This window comes from Panthera pardus, unplaced genomic scaffold (genome assembly GCF_024362965.1).
Source record: "Panthera pardus isolate Hobbes unplaced genomic scaffold, ASM2436296v1 HiC_scaffold_15, whole genome shotgun sequence".
Lineage (NCBI taxonomy): Eukaryota > Metazoa > Chordata > Mammalia > Carnivora > Felidae > Panthera > Panthera pardus.
Genome location: NW_026526710.1, coordinates 44745226 through 44773068, shown reverse-complemented (window position 1 = coordinate 44773068; position 27843 = coordinate 44745226). Strand labels below are relative to the sequence as shown.

General features: G+C 37.3%; 1 protein-coding gene across 1 annotated transcript in view; it reads left to right on the top strand.

Annotated features, from left to right (window-relative positions):
- Positions 1-27843, top strand: part of CDH2 (cadherin 2) — a 214852-nt gene that overhangs the window by 147299 nt on the left and 39710 nt on the right. Inside the window, exons 3-10 of the mRNA XM_019465485.2 lie at positions 4621-4847; positions 6563-6709; positions 8435-8590; positions 13017-13161; positions 15773-15945; positions 23701-23838; positions 24514-24699; positions 27136-27389. Coding sequence (XP_019321030.1) covers positions 4621-4847; positions 6563-6709; positions 8435-8590; positions 13017-13161; positions 15773-15945; positions 23701-23838; positions 24514-24699; positions 27136-27389 — 1426 coding nt within the window. The remainder of the gene's footprint in view (positions 1-4620; positions 4848-6562; positions 6710-8434; positions 8591-13016; positions 13162-15772; positions 15946-23700; positions 23839-24513; positions 24700-27135; positions 27390-27843) is intronic.

Below are 27843 nucleotides of genomic sequence, written 5' to 3'. Positions count from 1 at the left end.
CGAGAATTTTTCCAGTTGGCAATGAACTTATTTTCAGTTAAGGTGTTGATTCTAATGGTTGAATGCACAAAGGAAATTATGTAATGAAAAACATCTCTTTAAACCTGAACAATTCCCCCAAAAATGTTGCTTAGTTTAGTATTTGAGCAAATGCAAATTAACACTTGTTTTTAAAACCCAGAAGAATCTAATAACAGATTTATTAAACCAATTCACATTCGTTATAGGCGAGGAGCAGGGGTGATAGAAAACTAATTGACTTTAAATAACTCGCCTTTACGCAGCTTCCTTCAAAGTGTGTTCCCCAGTGTCAGATTCTCTGAGGTCAGCCACTTCTCATTCATAGGATATGCAGTGACCCTTTATAGGAAAAGACACATTTTCCCTTTCTTTGCCAGTGCATTTTTCTTTAAAGGCCTTCTTTCCCTTCCCTGCATCATTCTGACACTGAATCCAAATAGGTAGCTGAGTACCTATTTTTTTAAATTTAATTTATTTTTTTAATTTACAATCCAAGGTAGTTAGCATATAGTGCAACAATGATTTCAGGAATAGATTCCTTAATGCCCCTTACCCATTTAGCATCCCCCCCCCACAACCCCTCCAGAAACCTTCTGTTTGTTCTTCATATTTAAGAGTCTCTTATGGTTTGTCTCTCTCTCTCTCTCTGTTTTTATATTTTTGCTTCCCTTCCCTTATGTTCATCTGTTTTGTCTCTTAAAGTCCTCATATGAGTGACGTCATATGATATTTGTTTTTCTCTGACTAATTTCGCTTAGCATAATACCCTCTAGTTCCATCCACATAGTTGTGAATAGCAAGATGTCATTCTTTTCGATTGCCGAGTAATAGCTGAGTACCTATTTAACAGAATACTCCGTCATTGTAACAGTGAGCATGAATTTTCCTCTTCTGCCTGCCTCACACTTGCACCCCACCTTCAGGGGCTCCAGCTACTCCCCTATATGGGATACGTAGGGTCCACTCCAACTTAAGGACTTCTTTTTAATAATACTGGTTACTTTGGTACATTTGGAGATCCAGATGTGACATTATTCTCTTCACGAGCATTTGTTAAGCCTCTTTGTCATTTCTCCACTTTTATTGTTTACTAAAGCTTTAGGTTTCAATAACTTACGCGTCATGAATTTAGTTAGATTCCTTTGTGCTTTTGTAGAGGAATCACTAGGAGTCAGACACCATGGGCACAGATGCCTCTCTGAATTTTCTGTCTCCATTTGTTGAACAGAAATAACAATTCCCACTTCAGGAGGTTCTTGCTAAGACTAAAATAGCTAACCTAATCGTCAGTATCTTGTTCAGTGCCTGGCATACAACAAATATTAATTCATTTTCTTTCACTCCCAGCAACCTAAGTACATAGTCCAATTATTTAAAGTCCCTAGGTTTTGTTGTTGTTGTTGTTGCAGAATGCTGTTGCTATAGCAGGCTGGACCTACTTCTATTTTCGAGTGTTTTGAAAAGTTGTAAGATATTCATCTATACAACTGGCCTGTGAATATTAAATGATCATTTATACAGTCTCTGTCACTGCTAGGTGTCCCAGGAAACAAAAGAACCTAGACTCATTGCCAGGAAGCCAAAATGAGTTTATAGTCTACTTACAGAGAGAAGATGTAGTCACATGAAACCATTAGTAACTAGACATTATTTATTATAATCACCATTCTAATAAAAATAAAGTGCTCATATGTGCTTCCATGGACACAAAATGTAAAAACAAATAAAGTTAAAATTAAATTAAAATTCAAAATGTGAAGCCTTCCCAAATGAGGGCATCGGCTGCCATCTTTGAAAGGTCATCTAGTAGACCCATTAACCCCAAGTGATGGCCTGGCTCTGGAGCTATGGCATGGAGAATGGGGGTGGAGGAGCTTTCTAGAAAAGATAGTGAACATGGGGTGTGGGCTGCAGTGAGAGGGGGGAATGACTGAGAAATCTGATTGGGCAGAATATGTCTTAGAAGGTAATGCATGAAACACTAAAGACACCAAGAGTGAGAAGAGCATTATATGATGAAAGCGTACATATAATACTACGGATATTAAATGGGGAGGACACATGACTGAGCAACAGAGGTTTAGTCTAAGAGTAGATGCTCAATGACCTGGAACAGGAAGAAAACCTCTAGGAGGCAGATACAAAAATCCAGGTGTGAAGTGATGAGGATCCACGCTAGAGTGGTAAAAATGAACCAAAGAAGTGCCGAAGATCTGATCAAGACTCTGCGTTTTTAAGTTCACAAATGCCTTTTTTGATATAAAAAGCTACTTTTATAAAGAAAGATGATAAAAGTCTTTTGTTTCGGCATCTCAGCAGGATTCCTCCAAACAATTTTACTTTGCATTTTGTCTTTAATAAAAGATTAGCAGTCGATGGCACTGCTCTGTAGAAGAGATCCTGTTTTTCACTTTTAAATCACATGGCAAGTAAGATAGGATAAGTATCTTTTGGGATACTTCTACTCCAAAGACAAATATTTGGGTTTAGCATAATTTAGCAGGAGATACAACTTTTATTTTCATTTTCAGATGTTTGTAAAATGAAGGATGATATATGTGGGGCTATGTGGGAAATAATATATTCACTAGTTAAAGTATTTTATTTCTGGGGCGCCTGGGTGGCGCAGTCGGTTAAGCGTCCGACTTCAGCCAGGTCACGATCTTGCGGTCCGTGAGTCCGTGAGTTCGAGCCCCGCGTCAGGCTCTGGGCTGATGGCTCGGAGCCTGGAGCCTGTTTCCGATTCTGTGTCTCCCTCTCTCTCTGCCCCTCCCCCGCTCATGCTGTGTCTCTCTCTGTCCCAAAAATAAATAAAAAACGTTGAAAAAAAAAAAAAAAAAAAGTATTTTATTTCTGTTATCAAGGATTTTATGGTTACTAAGGGAAATAAGCATGCATGTTTTGGGGCTGTGATCTTGTGCACATCTCAGTGAATTTATATTAATGGAAACAAAAGAACTCATCAATATATATATATGGAGTGGGAGTTTGGAAAAATTTACTTAGATACTTAAAAATGCAAGAAGTAGTATATGATTATATTTTGCAATGTGTACGAATTTTTTTTAAGTTTATTTATTTATTTTGAGAGAAACAGAGAGAGAGTGCAAGTGGGAGAAGAGCAGAGAGAGGGGGCACAGGGGATCCGAAGCAGGCTCTGTGCTGAGAGCAGACAGCCCGATGCAAGGGCTCAAATTCACAGACCTAAGATCATGACCTGAGCTGAAGACAGATGCTTACCCAACTGAGCCACCTAGAAACCTGTAATGTGTACCTATTAATTGCTTTCTAAAATGTATCCTATGTAATTGTGTTTAAGATCTAACATTGTATGTTTACAGAAATTTAAAAAACGCTTTTTCTTTGATCCCTTCATGCTATTCCCATAGAACTTTTCCTCATAAAGAATGATTTAAGAAGTTCAAAAGAAATGATCTTCCTTAGAGAATATTTTTTTATTATTTTATGATTTTATTTTGGCTTGATTATGTATACTTCTACATTTCTAAGTATGTAGTATAACTTCTGTGTTGGTATCCAATGAGACATAAGTTGATTAACCTTGCTTTTAAGAAAGCATTCATTTTTTTTTCAATTTTAAGGCATTAAAGATAAAGATAAGTTACTAAAATCTTTTTGATTTTTTATTCTTAAGCCATAAGTATTTTTAGTTAAAATTTATTTTGAGATATATCTTTATTTTTGTTTGTTTGAAAATTTATAAATTGTTACTGTTTCATAGAACTATTCTAAGCACCATGAGGACTAGAAATTGCAAATTATTCCCCTTTTAATTACTACTAAAGTCTTGTAATTTTAGAGCAAAGTGAGCGTTCAACATTAATCAAAGTAATTGCTTTCTTCCTTTAAGAATTTCTTCAAAAATTATATAAAGACTAAGTGCCAGGAAATGTGCAAGGTATACAAGATAACTAAGAAAATTTGTCCTGAAGTACCTCTCACAGTGAATGTCAGACGTAGCTATAAAACTGTGACAGTAGAGGGGCATCTGGGTGGCTCAGTCAGTTAAGCGTCCAACTGTGGCTCAGGTCATGATCTCGCAGTTCGTGGGTTCGAGCCCCGTGACAGTCTCTGTGCTGACAGCTCAGAGCCTGGAGCCTGCTTCGGATTCTGTGTCTTCCCTCTTTCTCTCTACCCCTCCCCCCCCAAAAAAAATAGATAAACTTTAAAAAAACTGTGATAATAGAGTTCAGATTACTACATGAAGACTGAGAACAAGAGATTGTGCCACTTTCAGTGACTCTGGAGCTGGGTGCTGAAGGATGAGTAGGAGTTTGTTAGGGAGTAGCAGATAATGTCATTGAGAGGCATGGGGGGAGAAAGCAGCTATAGCCAAGGGCCCAAGCTCCTGGGGAATGTGAAGGGTGGGGGAAGGCTTTGGAACAAGGAGATTCTGGGGTACAACTCAGCCCCACAATCTGATATTCTATAGTATGAGAATTCCTTTAATAATGTAAAAATAAAACTTTTGTGTTTTATGCCTACTAAAACTACTAAGCGGTTCATGGACTTAGTTAGACGTTAGGTGTTTCTGCCTTTGTATTATTGCTAGACTTACATATTTATTATCTTTTACAGTAAAGTTCAGCAACTGCAATGGGAAAAGGAAAGTACAGTATGAAAGCAGTGAGCCAGCAGATTTTAAGGTGGATGAAGACGGCATGGTGTATGCCGTGAGAAGCTTTCCCCTCTCCTCCGAGCATGCGAAGTTCCTGATATATGCCCAAGACAAAGAGACTCAGGAAAAGTGGCAAGTAGCAGTAAAATTGAGCCTCAAGCCAACCTTACCTGAGGATGCAGTGAAGGTGGAGTATCCAAATATGGCTTCGGAGCCATGTTCAAAAATCTGATGTATTCAGTTGGAACTAAATATGTGCCTTGCTTTATACGTCACCTTGGCCAGTATTTGAATTTTCATCAACTTCAGTCACTTCAACAGTATTTTGTGGGGTTTTTTTTAATCTTACAAGATACTTAGACTAAATGTATATTTAAGCTATCTCAAACTGTGTTTGAAAGGGTTGTTTATACTTTGAGATTTAGAACTTAATTTAAAATTAGAAGTAGTTGTTTGCTTTAAATTTCTCAGAAGCTTTACAAGCTGTTAAATATAACTAGAAAATAAATAGTTCTTGGCAAGATGTCACCAGTCAAGTCTATTAAGTGGGAAGTACAGATACACAGTACAGTAGCAATAGGAAGCATTTCTAGCTAGGAATATTGGGTTTTTGTCTTGCCCCTGAATAATCAAATTGGGGAGTATGAATTATTTAAACTACGGACATAACTTTTAGGAATGATATACTCCCTCTGGTGGAAGCTGCTATAAGCCAAGATAAAATAAATAGATACACTTCCAACAAAAGTACAGTTGGATTAAATGCAACAGACATTTATTGAGCACTTGTTTTGTATAAGTCACTATATTAGGAGTTTTAGTAAGACACAATAACTTCTTCAGTAAAGCTATGATAACATTATTAGTTTCTGAATATTCTAGTTCGTGTGGAGTTAATTTGAAACAAATGAGGGGGCACCACAGTCATCTATTTTGAAGTCCATAATTTCATGAAGTATAACTATTACATTTTGTATATTTATTGTACTTTGGGAGATAGGAATACACACATTCACTTCTGTTTAATTGTAAATGTCTTATACACACCCATAATCAAATAGGAATAAGTATATCAGTGGAAAAGATAGCATTTTTCTCTTGCACCAATGCTCGACTTTCATTATAGGAGATGTAATTTATTAATCTCTTAACTGTTAAGGGGAATCATGTCACTTGGGGAATACAGAGTGAGAAGCTGGTAACTAATTGAGTGAAAAAACGCTTTTGTTGTTGATGATTCGCTGTGGTCCAGCAAACTAGCGTGGATATTTGCACTGAAGCAGCAAGGGCTAATGGCTAAAGTGTCTACAGATATAAGGGAAAACAGAAGAAAATGTTGACATCCAGCAGAGATTAATACCCAATGTGCAAAGTGGGTCATCTACAGCATCCATCATGGCTGACATAGGTTTAGAATAATTACAGCATTAATTCTGTGGGATTTAATAGGGTCATAAATATTTGAGACATGCCTTAGCAGTATGTATTAAACTTCTCCTGGAATTCAAATTATATTTTAGCACATCAAGATCTAAATTTAATGTACAGTAGCACATTACCTGAACTGTGGTTTAAACTAATGAGAGATATATAAAAGGGTACTATTAAATTGTGCTCAATATTAACTCCTATCTAAGATGGTTTATAGAAACTGCAAATAGTTTACACAGCTGTGCTACATAATAAATTGTTTGGAATTCAATTCTTCAATCGTCATGGTAGCCCCTAAATTTTATGGTGTTTTCTATTATTTTAATAGAGGGATGAGGAGAGGGCCTCCAGGCATATTTTCTTGTTCCTGACAGTGAACCCTTCACTGTCAGGTATCCATTGATATTGCTGTCCTTTCAGAAAATGTTTTTCCTAGTACTCAGCAATGTCTTGTTGTATTTTAATGGAAAGGAATCACAAGAAATTGAAGAAATAGTATTCCCAAGACAAGCGACTAAGCACAATGGCCACCTACAAAGGCAGAAGAGAGACTGGGTTATCCCTCCAATCAACTTGCCAGAAAATTCCAGAGGACCTTTTCCTCAAGAGCTTGTCAGGGTAGGCTGGCACAATTTTAATTGTCTCCATGGCATGGGTCAAGTATACGTTAGAAATGTTTTTGTCTGTTTTATCACAAGATAGAGTTAACAACATGTATTAAAACTGTATGTTTGTGTGTAGATGAAATGTCTATAGTGTTGCAGAAAGCCTCTTTTTTTTAATTGCCTCAGATTACTTATGGTTAGAGCTAGCTCTCTGTGGGTCCCATACACCACAGACGATGGAGTTTGTTGAATGTGTGAATACATAAGCCCTAACTCCAACATGTATCCACACCCGTACCATACCCTTTCTCACAACACATACACATCTTCGCTTCCGTGTCTGAAAGCCATGCTCTCCATGATGATCTTTGCCCTCTATAGATAGCTTTTGAGCCAAAGAAGAAATAAAGGGACAATCATTGCTAAAAATGCCAGCACTGAGTGCATTTGAGAGTTCTTTAAAGAAAAAAGAAAATGACCTCTGATACCATTAACAGAATCCCTGGGGCTGTGCAAAAACATAGGCTTTTATAAATCTGAGAAGTAATTTTTTTTCCGATTACTCTAAATGCGTACCATCAGATGTAGAGAAAAAGAAATCACAGATATTCATACATGTTTAGTAAAATTAGCAACCCACTATTTATTGCAAAAGGAAAAGGACAGAGTTATTGTATATCGATTTATTAGAATGTACATTTGTGTGTGATTAGTTTAGCGTTCCTATACCTACTTACTGAAAGTTGTACTTTTAATAAGTCATTTATTTGTATTGCATATTTTATTTTAATGCACATTATAATTTGATTTAACAATGAACAACATAGCCCCCAAATAAAGGTGTTTTTTTTTATTTTTCTACTTTAATGGACAATGAGTTGAGAGAGAATTTTGTCTTCACAAGAACATTAATAAACTGGATTCTGCTATTGGGTTAAGTATATTTACCTAATACATAAAGATCTGTTATTATCACCTGCCAAGGTATTGCCAGTTGACCCTTGTCTGTGCTATTCGTCATACTCCCTTTCTATATAGCCTGTTCCTGTGACTGCTCACCTATAAACTTGTTTTTCCTGAGAACTGTTATATTTGGAGGAGAAAGCAGTGGGCCTATAGTGGGTATAATTTTTGAGAGTACAAAAACGCATTTTAAAATCCTTTCTTGTATGTTTTGGTATTTAACAAAGAATTTTGAGTAATAGGTACCACCTTAAAATGACTTGGAAAGCTTTGGTTGCAGTGAATAATGTCACTATAATACAAGTGCAGAAATCTGACTCCTAAACTCAACCATATCAGAGTTCTCACATAAGGCTGTTTCATACTGTGGCCTAACACAGTTCTTTCTTCTCCTAACTGATACAAAAAAGTAAACAAGTTTTACTTTAATTAAATTGGACGCCTGTTCCTGTGTTAACTATTCTAACCTACAAGCTCCCTGGATAGAATATGATTCAGTTCAAACACTGACACTCCTTAATTTGGACTTCTTGCACTGTTCCTAAGCGAGTGTTCTTTTAGATGTGAATGTTGCCCTCAGTCTTCCTGGTGATAGGTGACATCTCTTTTTGAAGCCTGTCACCAAGAAGCAAGGATGAGAGAAACAGGACTGGTTTTCTGGGAAGAGATGCTGTAAATTTGTAACTGAAAAAGGGCATAAGGTATGACAGGCCCTGTCTCTGATAATGAGCTCATTTAGTCTCTCATTTAATATGATTGTCTTCTTGATCCTCAGATCAGGTCCGATAGAGATAAAAACCTTTCACTACGGTATAGCGTGACGGGGCCAGGAGCTGACCAGCCTCCGACTGGTATCTTCATTATCAACCCCATCTCAGGCCAGCTGTCAGTAACCAAGCCTCTGGACCGTGAGCTGATAGCCCGGTTTCATGTAAGATATCAGCCAGCTGATGATCTGTTGTACTAATACTCTTCTGACTGTGTAGACTGTAACATTTGCCTCTTCTATTGGTCTTCATGCTTTGGTGCTGAGAGTTCGCATACCAGAAATGTGCTTTGTAGCCTTTTCAATTTGTTGTAATAATTATTGTTTTATAGACTTGATGTGTACCATGGTAAAGAACAGTGCAAAGAAGAAAGTAAAATGGCGTAAAATATCATTACCCTTTACAAGTCAGTGTGGCTAAGGACTTACAAGAACAAATTCATGTGAAGGAAGTCAAAATTGTTGCGTGTAAATTATATGGAGATCACTTTTAATTACTGCATAATATTCCATTAAATGTATAGACTGGGGGCGCCTGGGTGGCTCAGTCGGTTGAGCGTCCGATTTCGGCTCAGGTCACGATCTCGCGGTCCGTGAGTTCGAGCCCCGTGTCAGGCTCTGGGCTGATGGCCCAGAGCCTGGAGCCTGCTTCCAATTCTGTGTCTCCCTCTCTCTCTGCCCCTCCCCCGTTCATGCTCTGTTTCTCTCTGTCTCAAAAATAAATAAATGTTAAAAAAAATTTTTTTAAATAAATAAATAAATAAATAAATGTATAGACTGTACTTTTTTTAAGTATTTATTTATTTATTTTTGAGAGAGAGGGAAAGAGAGAGTGTGTGCAAGTGGAGGAGGGGCAGAGAGAGAGAGAATCCCAAGCAGGCTCCACGCTGTCAGCAAGGAGTCTGATGTGGGGCTTGATCTCATGAACTATGAGATCATGACCCGAGCTGTTACCAAGAGTTGAACGCTTAACCAACTGAGCCACCCAGGTGCCCCTATCTTATTATATGTCTTATGTTTGTTTTTATGTTCTTTATTTTTCTGTTTTATTCATTTTCTTACTGGGTTATCACAACTTTTTGTATACAATTATATGGTCATATTTTTAAATATCGTATATGTATATATTTGAAACTGATTTTTAATCATTTTAAATATTAATTGTAGTGAGTATTTTGAAACTCAAGAATTGCCTAATATTAATATAAATTCCACAAGGCATTTTTCATTTCTTTTTTTTTTTTAGCCATGCTTGCACATTTCCTAGAACAAGATTTCAAATATTTTTTCATGACTTTAATATAGAAAACTAAGTTGGTCTTTATTACTTCTCCAATTTCTGCATGAATAACTAAAACTTTTAATGAAATTATCATTTTTAGACAATATATGCACATTATAAAAACTTTTAAAATAATGCAGTATTAATAAGAAAATAAAAATGATTTGTAATCTCAGTACGTGGAACCAACCTTTTTCTTTTTTTTTTAACACTTTGGTGATATGCTGCAAGATTTTTTCTTTGCATAGATTCATAAATGTATTTCGTTGAAATTGGCATCATTCTCAGAAACCCGCTTTTGTCACTCAGCAATCCTAAGATTTAGCATCTTTCCATGTCAATAAATAATTATCTATTTATGTCATCATTTTTGATTGCTTTATATTACTTTGTTGAATGAATGTAATGTAATTTTAACTAATTGCCTATTGGTAGATATTTAGGTAATTTGGTTTATTTTATTCTATTTTGTAACTACAAATAATGTGGCAATGAACACTTTTCTGTACATTTTCCCATTATATCTTTGGAATAAATTCCTGAAATTGGAATTATTCTGATAAATATTGTGAAATTGTTCTCTAGAATGGTCGTATTATGTTGTAGTACCTACCCATTACATAGGAGATATACTTTCTCCATACCATTATCAATTCTAGGCATTTATTTATTCAATATTATTTGAAAAAAAAAGATCTTAATGCTTTAAGTTGGCTAAGTTGAATATCTAATCGTAGTGAATTCCCTACTCCTGTGTTGAAATTTCTTTTGGATTGTTTACCTTTTTTTTTCTTTTTTTTTTTTTTTACTGTTAGGAACCTCTTAACAGTAAGGGATATTAATATTTAATTTGTCACATATTTTCCCCTTTTGTTGTTTGTTTTTAAGCTTTGTTAATAATTTTTACCCTACTATTGTTCATAGTTCTTGCATTGCAAAATTGTGTTTTTCAATTTTATCATACAATCTGGTTTTAGAGATGATTGTTAAAAACCTTCTCTACCCCAAGATGTTAATCTACCCAATTTTCTCTTTTGTATGTATGTATGTATGTATGTATGTATTTAGCCTCTATATTTTTAACCTCTGTCGGGTTTATTTTACTAAAAGGAGAGAGGTATATATAGAACCACTTTGTTTTTCCTTTATAGTCAATCGTCCCATGTATTGAATTAGTATTCCCAGGAATTTATCATCTACACTTAGTCTTTCAAAACTTTTTATTCCACATATGTATGTGTTTGTTTCTAGATTCTTACTTTGCATAGTAACATATGTGTTGAATTTTTGCACTAAAAACTTTTTAAATTTTTTTAATGTTTATTTTTGAGAGAGAGAGACAGAGCGGGAGTAGGGGAGGGGCAGAGAGAGAGGGAGGCACAGAATCCGAAGCAGGCTCCAGGCTCTGAGCTGTCAGCACAGAGCCCATCGCAAGGCTCGAACCCACAAACAGTGAGATCATGACCTGAGCTGAAGTTGGATGCTTAACTGACTGAGCCACCCAGGTGCCCCTGCACTTGTAAAAACTTTTTAAATGATTGAAGTTTTGAAAATTATTAAAATATTGGTATGTAGTAGAGCAGGACTCCCCCTGATCTAAACATGTGAATAAGTGTATGAGAAATTTAAAATGTTTTCAAGGGGCACCTGTCTGGCTCAGTCAGTGGAGCGTGCAACTCTTGATCTCAGGGTTATGAGCTCAAGCACCATGTTGGATGCAGAGCATAAAAAAATAAGTCAAATGAAGTTTACTCACAAAGCGGAGGGTGGGCACCTGGCTGGTCCAGGTGATAGAGCATCCAACTCTTGATCTCGGGGTCATAAGTTTGAGCCCCACATTGGGTGCAAACATTTAAAAAAATTAAACAACAGTGTTTTCTGCCTTGAATATTACTCAACACTCCCTTCTTCCAAAGGCCTTGATTGTTTCATCAACCAGTTCTTTTAAAATCCTTAAAGAAAAAATAAATAAATAAAATCCTTAAGGAACATATAATGCTGACGCTTTTTATATTGTTCTAAAGGTTTAAGAAAGGAGTCAAACTTTCAAACCTTCCATAAAAACAAAATCTCATTAATACAGAAACTTGATAAAGATAGCACACAATAGACCAGTCTCTAATTAGACTAGTCTCAAATTTATGAATATAAATAATATCAATACAAAACTTCTAAATAATTATTCCTGAATGAATTCTCATTATTTGAACTCCTGTGGTTAAGACCAGGAAATAAATATTTTCAGGTCAGTTTTGGGGCAAATTCTTCCTCTGCAGATTCTTACTGCCACCACATAATTAAGAGATACTCATAAAAAAAAAAATAGACTCAATTATAGAATTGCAAGAATGTTTCAGTATTAAGACTCTATTAATGTAATATATTAAGTGAAGGAAAAAAGGATTATTTTTATTGGTGTTGAAAGGCAATAATAAAATTTGCATTGCTTCATGCATTAAATAACTTCTAAATGAAGAAAAGGGGGATATGTTGATGTGTCTTTAACTTGAAGCCTGCCCAACAGAAACCAACAGGCAACATCACCAGGAAAATCACAGAAACATTCCAGTTAAAAAGAAACAATTCAATGGAGCACTACACAGCTATTGCAAAGAATGCAATGGATCTCTATGTGCTGGATTAAAAGATTTTGAGGATATTCTGCCAAAAGTAGCCAAGTGACTCTATTTATTTAAAGAGAAAAAGAAATGAAATATTTAGAATACCTGTAAAACTGAGAACTCGGGCTTGGGAGAGGAACAACAGTCTTATATAATACGCAGGCACTTTTAATGTTTATGAGTGATTTAACAATTAAAACAAACAAACAAACAAAAACACCCAGTGTCAAAATTCCATACGCGCACCAAATTCTTTCTAAATTCTGTTCTATTCTCTTAATCTTTACAACTACTCTGTGCCAGTACATTGGTAATTACCCGGACTCATATGTACGGATTTAGCAAAAGGATTTGGGAACTGGACAGAACTGGCTTTTTCTGAAGCTCAATTTCTTCACCTTCAAGTAGTTATCATTTCTGCCTTACTCTTTCATATGTGGAATAAATGAGTTAAAATCCATACAACTCTGAGCACAATGCCTAGCAGACAGCATTTGCTGGCTTTTTACTACTATATCTATCCTAATCATATGAAGTTTGGCTAACTTAAATTTTGACGGGGAGAGTAGCTTTTTTTCACTTTCTTGGTTCATCCTTGCTATTTTGGTAGTGCAGTCATTGTCTGTTTTGTCTTCTCACTGGAGACATAAACCTGTTAAATAGTTTTGTCTTCTAATTACTTTTGCAGTTGAGGGCACACGCAGTGGATATTAACGGGAACCAAGTGGAGAACCCCATTGACATTGTCATCAATGTTATTGATATGAACGATAACAGACCAGAGTTCTTACACCAGGTTTGGAATGGGACAGTTCCTGAGGGGTCCAAGCCCGGTAAGTTTGAAAATCATAACTCAGAGATTCAGGAAATGCAGTGTAATACAGCACTGGGGTATAAGCAAAAGGAGAAATCATGTGAGCCTTTTTAGTGTTACTTTCTTTCATGCAAAATGATTTTAGGGAAAAAAGAAGGTAACTTAGGAAAAAACCCACTGAAGAGAGAAAACACTTCCCACCTTTGAAAAAGTACACACTACAGTATTTTTGGTTCTATAGTATAGGATCTATGGGTTCCTTTCATTTGGCTGTGGTTCATAAAGTCAGGGCAGGAAAAAGTGAGCACCGGAATACCATTGGCTTTCCATTCATAAAGTACAGATTTTATCATATTAGTCGGAGCAGCACGTGAAACACAGTCAGAGAGTCTGAAAGGTAGTTTGTATTCCTGGGACCAGGCAGTGAGGTAAAGCCAAAAGCGGAAAGGGGGCTGGAGGCAGCTGTGATCACTGCCCTGTTGACACACTGGTTATTTACTTGTGCATGACCCGAATGTCTTCTGCAGCCTGCGCTTTTCAGCTTAGTGTCATGGAAAGTGTCCTAGCCTAGAAGCAGCGATTGCCAAAGCTTCTCACCATTGTGAAGTGGTGTTTGACTAAGATTTTCGATTCTTGTACTGAAAACACTGTAGACTTCAGAAGAGCAAGCCTAGGGGGGGCCAGTTTAGTTTGGAAAACTAGTGGACATGAAAATCCGTTCAGAGAGAGATGGGAAAAGGAGAGAGGGTTTCTCCAACCTTCCTGAGATGATTTGGTGTTTAGAGGGACTTCATTAGCTATATTATTATTATTATTATTATTATTATTATTATTTTGATTTTGTATTAAAAAAAGCCTCAATATTTAAAATTGTGCTACGTATTATCCTTGTCATCTATATCAATTTATACCAGTAGCTCTCATGCATATGCCCAATTTATGCCTATAACTGAATATGCTTTAACTGGCATTTTTTTCTCAATCCAAATGCACTTGTCTATATCCTCAGAAAGGAAGAAGAGGTGGGGGTGAGGGGAGCCACAGGGGAGGACAGGACTGTGCGGGAAGTTCAACCATCTGTGGCTCCTTCTGAGGCACATTCTGGAGTAGCTTTCTTTGGTATTTTAAAATACTATAAAATCAAAGAATATTAAACGTATCCTTACTAAAACACAAGTCTTGTCCACATATTCTAGAGATAAAGTTTTTTTAACATGGGGAAAATTTTTTTTGGTTTAATCATTTATTTTTTTCCTCTGTTATTTCTAACTATTAAAAAGTACTGCTTCACAAAAATTGTCAAAAGTAAACCATTAAAGATATATTTATTATGCATTTCATCATGAATTTCCATTAAAGCCCCCCCAACAAATAAAAGACTCAATCTTCATGAGAAGTAGAGACGCTTCATGCATATATTTCTTGTGGTTGTTCTGTAAGAATCTTGAGTTAAACTGCATTATAATCAGTATTTTGGCTCAACATCTGGGAACATATTTTTTTTTTAACCATTCATTTGTTCATTCAACAAATGTTTGTAGGGTCTGTGCTGTGTGCTGGGCACTGTTCCAGCCCTGTGGGTAACAGCTCCGACCCTACTGGAGCTTACATTCTAGGGGAGAAGAATAAAAGGAAGCAAGGAAATATGCAATGAAGTTTTTTTTTAAAAAAATAATAAGGGTGTAGAGATGGCACATAATAAGAGTGTCTTGCTTAGAGGAGCAAACTCTGAAACGAGATTTGAATAATGTGGTCAAGACTGTGAATTCTGGGGCAAAACTATACCATGGAGAGGTTCTAAAGCAGAACTGGGCTTAGAGCACTCGTGAAGAAGGTAAGTTAGAGATGGAAAATTTTTTACTCCCGTTCTTCTAAATTTCCCATAGAACAGACCTTCCTAAATAGTAACTACTTTGCTCTCTGCTTCTAAATTACACAATTTGTGTAGCTAGTTTGAACTTATTTGGTTCTGATGCTTTGTAGATTTCCTTTCCAAAATATCTAATAAAGTTGAAGTCCCTGAGTTTGTTACAGTGCTCTTGTAATCTCCTAGGAAATAACGAACCACAATGCCAAACCCCTATTCAATGTACCAAAACAGTAACGCATGGAATGATTCCTTATGACCTGAGTAAATGGAGTGTGCCTCGTTGTGCACACAGCTTACTTTCAGAAAGTGACTTAGGCATTGAGGAGAATCATGCTCAGTGTGTCATTTCTGATGTTACTGTATAGCAGAAGAAAATATGACATAGGAAAAGGTATCAGTGGTCATAAAATACGTTGCATTCTGTATTATTGTTTGCACTTTATATGAATAAAGGTCTGAAGTGATCCTTTCTTTGAGTCGTAGAGTGAACTTGTCTTCTAAGTTATGGAAAAAATGAACCTTTATAAATGTATACATTTTTAATAGTTTTCCTTTCAAGAATTTAAACCGTGTTTTATATTTTTTAAAGTGAGTACTGTTCTTATGGGTAGCATTTTTAATCAAGTCTAAATGATTAAATGTTTGTTTTGAAGAAGTAAAATGAAGATTGATCAAAAAGGCAAATATACCTTTGAGGTATATCTATTTAGGAGACCGAAGTGAAGGGTGACCATTCATTTTCCATGTATACTGTGTCTAGGGACATACGTGATGACAGTCACTGCTATTGATGCTGATGATCCAAACGCCCTAAACGGGATGTTGAGGTACAGAATCCTGTCCCAGGCTCCAAGCACCCCTTCGCCCAACATGTTTACAATCAACAATGAGACTGGTGATATTATCACCGTGGCAGCTGGACTTGATAGAGAAGTAAGCCAACCAAAAACTATTTGAATTTGTTTTTAATCAAGGTACGCGGTATCACATGCAGTTTATCTCCAGGTAATAACAAATCCACAGTATTATTCAACGTCAGTTTTTTTAAAGAACTCTTGTGCTATTTTCTGCTGAACTTCACATTAGTTGAATTATGTATGCATACGGGATAAGTCATTGTTAGTCCATATAATAAATAGTGTGTAATCAACTAAGTTAATTAGATGCATCTGTATTTAACTTTTTTTTTAATTCTTGGCATTTTCTCAGTTTTCCCTCACATTCAAAGGTTTTTGTGAAGAATTAAATTAAGAATCATGCCCAAATAATGTGTGCATGAATTTAGGATAAATTTTAACATTAATATTTTTGAGAGGCCACACATAACATGTGTGTGGTGGAGTGTTTGTAGTCTCTGTGGATAGACTGGTTTTGTTAAAGGAGATTATCCCCTTTATTAAAACTTGCCCCTTAACTTTATGATTAACTTACTGAGCAGGTTTGAAGACTAGCAATGACATTAATTCCACTGACAAGGCTTTAAAGTTGTAAATGGAGAAAAACAGACTTCTGGCATAATTTTTGTTGGAAAGGCATAAAATGTTGACAGCAGTGAAATACCATGTAGTGTCACAGTCTGAGAGGGAATGGGTATTTTGGTTAATTCCAAATGTTCATCTCACTGTGACAGACCTCAACCCACTGTCCTCTTACACACCTCGACGTTTTTTGTTCATGTGATTCCTTCTACCAGGAATGCCTTGCACCTTTTTTCTTGATTTGGAACCTTCCAGTTCTTCATCTTCAGTTTAAGCCCCACTTTTATCCTTTCCTGAAAACTCTGCCCCTAATGAATCTTTCACACTCCTTATTCTGTTCTGCCCATTTTCTTAAGAGATTCTCAAGGTCATTATTGACCATTAGTAGTCATTGTTTGAAGAATTATCAAAGTGCTAACACATAGACATTTGTGCTTTGTAGATTTCTGGCTGAGCCAGCTTTTATAGTAACGAGACCTCAGATTATGTATGTCAAAAGGAAACATTATACTTACCACAATAAATAATATTGACAAGGATTTTAGGAGTTGGTTTTATGATGCTTCATTTGCCTTAGTAGCATTCACTTGAATTGGATCGAAGAAAACATTGCTATTGCAATTAATTATATATGCAAGATTGTGCTAGAAACACCTTACTAAAGTAGTACGAACAATCGAGATTACTTTATTCACAACTGAACTTAGCTGAGAGCCTTACTTAGGCGTTAGATGTATGCCTATTACGTTGCACCTGTTAACTTCCAGGTATCAACGATTCTTTTTCCAGGAATCTTCTGGGTTGGAAACGGTTGAAATTTAGTTTTTGCAGTAGGACTTCTGGTTCAGTGATATTTGAAACACGTATGTCTTTTCACCTCTTCCATTACTGTAGGACGTGCCATTCTTAAATGCCAGTAAACTTAGCATGGATGCATATTTTGGTATGAGAACATGGGGTATTTTTTAGTATTCTGTCTTGAGTGCCAAGTTGCACACATTCTATGTAGGTATAGCTCATCCCCCCAACATAAGTATTTCTCTTTCATCCACACTCTTCATTGTGAAATACAGAAATGGGTCTTCATCTTGTGTGCACACAGCCGTATTCTTACCTCATTCAGCCTGGCTGTTTCATGACAAGAAAGAGGCATCGAGAATTAAAGATAGTTTTACTAAAGCAGAACAACCAAATTGAAAAGCCAGAGAGACTGCGTTTAGTTTAGAGAATGGAAGCCTGAAGTCCTATGTCATCGTGGTTGAATTTATGTTGCAGTGGACAGAAGCAGCTATGCACCACCCCCTGATGAGATGGATGTGGAAATGGATTCGCAACGATAGAATCATGTGTGAGCAATAGCTTCTTGACAGTGAAATTATTAAACACAACAATGAGTTACTAGGGAAAATTATGGAAAACCTTCCATTTCTGAAAGTCATTTAACAGGAAAAAAAATGTATCTATCTCAGATGGTTTATGGTAATTCTGCCTGAGGCCAGGGATAAATTACTGTGACTTCTTCAGGCCTCGTGCAGGCCCGAGATTCTTTTATTTCTATTAGAATTCACAGTTTTCTTTCTGTCAAAAGTAATTTCAGTTGTCATTCTCCCAGGATATATGACACCTACAAGCGATTGAACTCCTAATCATTGAAATGCTTACTGAGATTCAGTTTTTTATTTTACTTCAATCTGTGGGTTTAGAAAAATATCCATTGTTCAGGTTTTCCAGGCCTAAAGCGGTACCTACCACATCTGCCAGGCTTCAGTGTTTTACCTCCACCTGACTTCTTTTTGCATCACTCGGTGGTGCCTATTCCTGGTATTTTCTTTTCTCCACTCCTTTCTCTTTATGGCCCATCTCGTGCCTTTCTCGGGTAGGACTACTGATGACTCACACTCTACTTCAGGAGGTGTAAATCCTGGCACTGCCCGTTGTGGGCTATTTGACCTTCAGTGTATTAAGCTGAAACCTCAGTCCCCAGATCTGTGAACGGGCCCAATACTATGACCTCCCTTATGGGATGGCTGTACGGGTTATGTAACACGAGGTATAAAGCATGCAGCACTGTGCCCAATTCATATTAGCTATTGTTTTCCCCTGTCGCCATCGTAAATCCAGCCTCCTGGGTCCACCCAGTCTACTGGGTGGGCGCTATCACTTTTACTCCTCCTCATCCTTTTCTCATGGCAAAGAAAGAATTCTACTTCTTGTTTTCCAAGCCTTCCTATTTTTACTTGTGCTGTCAGCAACATTTTCTCCTGTGTCCCTCTGTCTTGGTCTTCCCTTCTCTACAGGTTCCTTTCTACAAACCCCACAAGTGTCTTTATAAACATGCTGTGTGTCCCCTGGGGTAAAATGGCGCTCCATCACCCATAGGATGACATCAGAGCCCGTTAACATGGCGATCCAAACACTCCGTGACATTGGTCTCAAAGCCTTCTTTGGGTCTAACCTCCTGGGATTCCTTGCTTCCTGCTGAGGAGCAAAGATGCCCGGCATTCATACAGCCACGTGCAATTCCTTGTACAAATCTGAAGCTCTGTGTTCTTCTGTTCCCGTTGTTTCCTCTGCCTGCAGATTTCCTTTCCCACCTCTGAATAGCAGGGCGATCCTCACTCTTTGAGAGTCAGTCCACAACCCCTCCCTGGTCACCCATCGTAGTCTCTGCCTTCCCTGAGATATGCAAAGACTATGTTACATAGACAATATATCTGCCTTCTTGCTCCCAATATTTTGTGAGGCTGATGTGTTCCTCTTTACCCTGAACAGGAACCCCGAAGGAACCTTCACGTTCCAAGATTTTCTTCTTCGTTTCAGCACCATACTCCTCGAAAGAACAGTCCACATTCATGCTCAGCTCCCACTTCTTCCTCATCTTGAAGTATGGCTTTCTGTCTGCCTACACTACCTGGATGCACCCATGTCATGCACATATTCGCATTTTCTTGGAAGGTCCTAATACAGTGGAGCAGTTAATGGTACAGACTCTGGACTCCCGAGAGACCTGGGTTCAAATCTTGTCTCTGCTACTTATGGCTGGGTGTCAGTGGGCAAACTTCCTCACCTCCCTAAGCCTTGGTTTCCTTATCTGGAAAATGAGGCTTAAAAAAAATCCACCTGCCTTATGGGATTACTGTGAGGACTGAATAAGATAATGCATAGTGCTTAGCAGTGTGCCTGACACATAATTAATACTCAATCTCAATAAATGTTATTTTTTTCTCATCAAAGCCCTCAGAACAATGTCGGCATACAATAAACATTCAAAACAAAATTTTTATACTCCAGACACACCAGGCAGATGGTGCCATCAGCCCCATTTCACAGATGAAAGAACTGGGGCTTAGCATTTAAGAAGTTGAACAGGGCCACAAACCTGTACTTCTCCTCTAAGTTCTCATGACATTATTACTTAACAGTCCATCCCCTAACCCAGTGCATCCAAAGCAAGCTGTCATTTCCTTCAACCTGCGATTCTTGATCAAGGTCCTATTTCATGGGAGCAGGGCCACGTCCCCACTCTCCCCAAATCATGGTCTACTTGCCTTCCCGTGCCCTCCATCCAGCCACTGATAGGTTCAGTTCTCAGGTTCCTCTCATTTTACCTCCAAAATGTCTCTTGTATTCACTACTCCCTCCCGACTTTGAGGACTGGACTGGTTTGGATGCCCTTGATTCACTTCTTTGTACTCTTACTACAGTTGCTTTGTACATCTACTCCCGTGAACCATTAGTATCTGCCTCCATCACCTAATGATATCAAGGCCATCTCTGGGTTTGTTCATTATCTTTTCCAAGGAAATACATCACCAGGCATCCAGTAGACCTTCATGAAATGTCTGCCAGATTGAATGACTGAATGCTCTCACTTCCTCATTCACTTCTATCTCTCCAGCTCAGTGTTTCAAAAGTGCACAGGTACAATGATTTCAGTTGATAATGTAGGGAAGCCTCTAGAGAAGGCTAGAGACCACAGTCTTTAGATGTTCCTCCATCGAGTAGAGACTGCCAGAGTGCAAGGATCCTGTTGTGTTTATTTTTACAGTTATATTTATGGCAGGTGATGCTGGCTTTCCATTTACAGTACTTTTATAATAAATTAAGTTTTTTAAAAGGGAGTGAATGTCAAGATAAATGTTAAGTGACTCATGATATAGAAATATGAGGATATGGCAGCCTTGGAAAGATGGTGTATGAATCACTGTAGTTTGGGAAACTGAGCTAGTTTATACTCCCAGTATATGATTCAATGGAAAAAAAAATAATAGCTACCATGTAAACAAGATGTTTTTCTCCAAACCTGGAATGATTTTTATAATGTGATACAAGGTCGAGGGTTTCTCATTCATTCACTCATCTGACCACCAAGTCAAAAGCATTTATCGCTTGCTTGCTCTGTGTCAGGCATTAGACTGTATACCAGTGACACAAATGTTGACAAAGCAGGGCCCCTGAGGAGGGGCGTGTATGTGTGTCCACAGCCAGGAGGACAGACATATGGACCAATAGCAAGCCATATAATTCTGGAAACAGTGCTAGTGGTGTGTCCCGGACCGGCCAACAGCTCTGCCTCCAGGACTTTCAGAAGTCATCGAAGGTGGCTTTTCCACTTCGTGTTTTCCAGGTTCAGGACGAAGGGAAAGGTATTCAAGCCCAGAGTTTCTCAGTGTTGGCACGCTTGATATTTTGGATCAGATAAATCTTTTCTGCGGGGCCTATCCTGTGTATCATAGGGTGTTTAGCAGCCTCCCTGACCTCTATCCATTAGAAGTCAGTAGCACTTCCCAATTGTGGCAACTAAAAATGTCCCAGGAATGGCCAGATGTCCCCTTGCGGGGGGGTGGGGGGGAGACAAAATTACTTCGGTTGAGAACTACAATTCTAGCCTGAGGGGAATGCCAGATGCAGTGGCATAGTGTCACAATAGGCACCTGAATGTAAATACCAACAGCTCAAGGTGTAGGGTAAGTGGATAAAAAGGTGATATAAAGCTTTGGTAAGATAGGTGAGTCACAGGGAGAGAAGGATGGATAGATAGCGAGCAGGTGAGTTGAGATTTTACCCATCTAGAAACAGGAAGTAAGGAAACATTCTTAAGCAAAATCCCCTCAATCAGATGTGGGATTAAGGATGGGAAGTCAAGTTCTTCTGAAACCTAAATGTCAGTCATTCCGAACCAGATGCCCAGGGACTAAATTAGTCAAGAAGCCCTAAATAGTTTGGTTGTCTAAAACAGGCTGTCATGTCTTCCTAACTAAATGTAAGAACATTTTACCAACCGAGCGTATGAAAGTGGAGATTCTATTATTTACCAAGTTGGAATTTATTTGGAGAAACATTGTATTTTAGAAACAACAATGGTCTTTTGTAACTTAAGGATTCTAAAACGAACTTGAAGCAGTAGGAAATTTCACGTTTTAGCTACTGATCCCAATATTTCAGCTCAGTGGAAAATTGTATATATTATGCTTATATAATTTTAAAGTAGACATTATAATTTAAAGAGTAGACATTACAAAGAGTTGTATTTCCATACAGTATCTGTGTGAGATTTTTATCTTCTTTAACCAAAACCAAAATAAAAAAAAAAAAATTTTTAATGCTCATCTGCTTCTGCAAATAGCAGTTAACAGAAATGGCATTTCAAAGTCATAACAAATTTTTATTTTCATGATTTTCAGCTGGGAAGCTGAACTGAGTGCCCTACAAAATTCTCTCACTAACCATGGGAGGATTAAGCTGAAATGACACTTGATTGGGAAAGGAAATCATTGAGAAATATTTTAGCCTACATAAACATTATGGTGAGGTGTTATGGGTTAAGAAAAATTTAAATGGTTCAAATATCACTATGCCTCTGTTTTTTGTTTTTTATTTTAATAAGTATGGTATTTTCTTTTTTAGGAAGACAAATAAATAATTAACTGCTAGAATTTGGCATTTGGGTGGACAGAGACTTAAAAATCAAATATGTGGGCTTTGGCTTTTTCTCCTACTCACTTCTTCCTTGTGCTTCCCACTAACAACTAAATCACAAGCTACAATTTGTGTCTGTTCTAGCCAAGCTCCAGAAATCCTTTAAGAATGGCCATTCATAATGTTAGCTATATTTAGAATCAGGGAAAACTGTACTTTGCAGTGACAGTTTATTTTTGTATGAAGAAGTGAGTTTTGTTGTTCAGAGTGTTTTAACATGTATGAAACGACCTATATTTTTTATCTGTGTTAATTTCCACAGAGATTTCAAACGACTTTAGTGAATCATTTTGGTTAGGTTGTCCTAATATAAAGTATATTTGTCAGCTAGTGCTGTAGACTTCTCAGTCTCAAGATATTCTCTTAGATACAGTGCAGCTTAATTTGGCTCCCCATTTAGAGGTTCAATTAGGAACTTGAAAGCAGTGATATTTATTTGGTAATAATCATGTACGTGCAGATGTATGTGCATACCATCATAGGTATGTGGGCACAATGAGTATTAGGCGGAAATGGCAATCTGTTGAGTATGCAACTATTAAGTACCACTGTGTTTTGTAGTTACGACTAAGGACATAAACATAAACCCTTTAATTAGTTTTTAACTTCATTTAAGAATATATCTCTTCTATATAGTTGTGAACAGTATGTGCTAATGGGGAGTAGGACAAAATATTCTATCAAGACTTTTAAAATAGAGAGAACATATATGAGAATATATTAAAAGAAAGCATATGTATACCCTGTAAAATAAAATATATGTATATACGTGTGTGCGTGTGTGGGTGTATATATGTATGTATGTGTATGTATATATGTACTTACACACTTTCAAGATTTTTCATTATCCTAAACTGGGTAGAAACTAACATATGAGAAGGTAAACAAACCAAATGACTGGAACGCTTGATCGCAATGTTGCAAAGTTCCGAAGAGGGGAAGGTTGAGACCAAGTGGAAGTTTCAGCTTCTCTGTGAATTCACACATCTGCAATGCATCTTTTATCTTTTCCACAAATAGAGGTGAAAATATACGTCACATCTTTCTAGACAAGAACCAGACCTGTGCTTCTCAAGTTAAAGTCAACGCTATGGGAAATTTCAAGTAATGCTAATCAGAATGAATGATGCTGTGCTTTCCGTGTGTGTAATAAAGAGCCATTTACAAAACAATTGCTATGTCTTCTTGAGGAATTAGTTTCATTTAAGGTGTTATCTTTTTGTCTTTTTAGAAAGTGCAACAGTATACGTTAATAATTCAAGCTACAGACATGGAAGGCAATCCCACATACGGCCTTTCAAACACAGCTACGGCTGTCATCACGGTGACAGATGTTAATGACAATCCTCCAGAGTTTACTGCTATGACAGTAAGTACAGACTGTCATTCACAGAACTTAGGTCTGTGGTCCATTACTGAAAAGTTTTGTCATGAATTATAAATGCGTTAAATAGAGGTGTGACTTGCTCAGCCTAATTATAAATTGACCACTCGCTCAGACGTTTTCTGTCACCAGGGCTTTTAAATGAGGCACCTGAGTGATTTGTTCCTTCCTAGCCTCCAAATCCACTGATGAAGTTGTTGAAACATGCTACCCGGAAGAAATGGCCTAAAAATACTTTGTGCTGTAATAACAAAATATTTACAAATACTTTGAGGTACACGAAACTGAATGGATATTACCTGACTGATTTATACAACTTTGGCAGCATACAGACACTATCTCTTGAGTAAAATGATTTCCCTCAGACAAATCCTTTTCTCCAACCCTACATGAATCACCCAGGGACTCACAAATGGACACTAATTTTAATATTAATGAAACTATAACATGATTTGGAAGAAATTTTGTCTGCTGAGAAAAGTTATAGTATTTTTAAAGTCAAACATAAATGCTGTGATTACCTGCATTACTGATTTCCTCGTTGACTGTGGGTAATAAAGCTTTAATGGGGCAGTAAAATCAGGGCAGCAGGGTCATCAAGACACGCTGTCCTTCACCGGTCCGCATCGCTCGTCTAACTGAGGTTTGTTTTTCTTGTAGTTCTATGGCGAGGTCCCTGAAAACAGGGTAGATGTCATAGTAGCTAATCTAACTGTGACTGATAAGGATCAGCCCCATACGCCGGCCTGGAATGCCATGTACAGAATCAGCGGCGGGGATCCTACAGGGCGATTTGCCATTCAGACAGACCCGAACAGCAATGACGGCTTAGTCACTGTCGCCAAAGTAAGTGCTACTTGGGTCACTGATCTCTCTGACAGGTCCATAGTTTATTATTTACTCTTAGGGTTGTTTTTTTTTCTTCTTTCAAACATCTTCAAACCTGGAATTAACATATTTTGGGGAATCACATTTGTTATTTTTTTTTTAATTTTTAATATTTATTTATCTTTGAGAGAGAAGGAGAGACAGAGAATGAGCAGAGGAAGGACAGAAAGAGGGGAAGACACAGAATCCAAATCAGGCTCCAGGCTCTGAGCTGTCAGCACAGAGTCCGACGTGGGGCTCGAACTCATGAACTGTGAGATCATGACCTGAGCTGAAATCAAGAGTTGGACACTTAACTGACTGAGCCACTCAAACACCCCACATTTATTTTGTAGTTTCTGTTGAGGCTAGGTTGAGATCAACATAACTGTTCTCACATTGTCTCTAGAATATGATTGCGTTTAAATCATTTGGGGCCAGTTTTAACATTCTGAAGACGGGACTGCCCTCCACAGTGTTAACGGAGTGCGCTTAGATATGTTAGTGATGTAGCACATCCTCAAGTATTAATTGATCACCAGTTGATAGCTATTAGGAAAGAGGCCCCATGCCTATTATTCTCAAGTTCCCCTTGGAGCACTGGCTCAGAGAACAAACCAGAAAATATCACAAAATTAAAATGGATTGTGTAGGCAGAAAGAGAGCCTACATTGCAAAAACGTTGTGAATTTGCACTGCTGTTTTTAAATGCTATATTCAAGACTTAAAGAAATTAGTTCTTCTGATCTTTAATTGTCAAAAACAAAACACCCTGAGTGCTGGAAGGAAGGGGCTGTTGACTGCAAGTGTAATGCATAGCTGTAATGTAAAAGGCCTTTAAAGTGAACATCTCTTCCTTCAAGCCCCCAGTGAAGAGATCTGTTCCCTTGTCTCTCATCCCAACTCTGTTAAGTGAACCCAGATGTGGGCCTTGTGTAGGTGCACCAAGGTGTCAGTTGCCTAGAATTTATGAGTGAGTAGAAGGGGAGTTTCCCCCCAGGAGGTGGGCATTGGAAATTTCTCTGAACACCCCAGAGCTGGGCCATGTGTTCGAATCCCAGGTCTGCTTTTGGTAGTGGTGTGAGCATGGCAAGTTGTTGAACCTCGCTAAGCCTCAGGTTCTTCATACAGAAAGCAGGGAAGATAATAGTACCTAAGTCATACCATTCTGAGGGATAAATACACTTTATATGCATTGAAGGACAGAACTCTGCATGAAAATGTTAGGTCATAGACTTCTCATGCAGCAAATGAAACCACTCGAAAGAATTCTGTCTTACTTTCTGGCTTCTCCACTGTCTTGTTTAAAATAATTGACAATGGGAAGTTGAATTGGTGATTTTAGGGTGCTAGGAAAACAAACTATGCGTTTGAAGGCTTGAGGGAGTGGTCTAGGGTAGGAAATGGTGCCGTTTGTGCTAATAATGTGGCTTTCTCATTAGCTTCAGCTCTTAATCCTTCTTAGACCATCTATGACAGCATGAGAGCTCTCTAAGCTCATTTTTCAAATTCTTATGACACGGTAATACTTATCTGCACCTCCACTAGAAGATGATCGAGGGAAGTCAGGAGTGAAATGAAAGTCCAGTCTGATCACTTGACTCCTGGTAACTCTTCTATTGACAGTAGGATTCAATGGAACTTTGAAACTTAATGTTTACATTATGGGTTATTTGTGCATTACCTTCATCTAGAGTGTTGTTCTTAGAGCTGAGATTTTTACAGACCAGTAGAACACCTAAAATTCTTTTGGGAGACAGCCAGAGTTTTAGTTTGCTAAGTAAGGAAAAAACAAAAACAAGAGAAAAGCCCTTCCACATACAAACACTATTATTTTTCATAAGTGTGTGTATACATGTCTGTACTTTAAAATGTTTCAAATTATGAATGATATGTTTAAATAGAATTAAGTTTTTGCTTTATGAAAAAATAGGATTTTAATGGTTTCTGATTTTGGTTTTGGTTCTTTGTACTTCATCACAGATATAAAAGCTTTCTTGGATGAGACATGGCCTTGATACCAATGTTTGAGAATATAATCTAGACCATTGGGTTCTCACTTGACCTCAGATTATTTAGTATTTTTGATTCACGGTGCTGCTGTTAAGAATAATCAAGTTTTTAGATGTAGTTGAATAAATGCAATCAGTGCAGTAGTAATATGCATTATTTTGTGAACATAAATCTTTGAAGTACCCAAGATTTATAAATATCTTATATAAACAGGCTCAATTGTGATAAATATTTTAATCATTGACCATGCTAATGCGTGTTTTCCAGAAATTTGAGACGAACCTATGGCGTTGTGAATGAAAAATTAATGTTTTAGAAATGGAGTCTTAAAGAAGAATAAACTGCAGAATGCAAATATTCTTATTTCCTGCAAAAATATGGTTTCCTTTTTTTTTCCCCCAGCCAATTGACTTTGAAACAAATAGGATGTTTGTCCTTACTGTTGCTGCTGAAAATCAAGTGCCATTAGCCAAGGGTATTCAGCACCCACCTCAGTCAACTGCAACCGTGTCTGTCACAGTTATTGATGTGAATGAAAACCCTTATTTTGCCCCAAATCCCAAGATCATTCGCCAAGAAGAAGGCCTTCATGCTGGTACCATGTTAACAACATTTACTGCTCAGGATCCTGATCGATATATGCAGCAAAATATTAGGTATCAAATGCTATTTGTGGCATTCTTAAAAATTTACTTTATGTTGTATGCTGTGCACAAAATTTACTTACCATTTGAATAAAATATTTGAACTGGAACCCAAACTACTTATTACAAAATTTTTTTTAATTCCTTGATGAAGCTTCCTCTCAGTAAATAGATCAATGAGTATATTAGATAGGAAATAGAAGAATAGATCTACTCGTGTAATTATTTGGAGAAAAAAATGTTCTCTGCCTCTTTTTTTTGTCCACCCCCTTTTATCTTTGTATATTTCATAATCATTTAGCCTGTGCTATTGTACCAAATACTGCAAAAAGTTTTCACTGTGAGTAAACAGGGGACTCTCAGAAGCTGTAACATTTATCCCTTCCGCATACGTCAGAAAAAAAAGAAAACCCATGCCAAAAACAAGATATAAGAGCTAATTATTTTTGCCTCTTACCTGTACGGT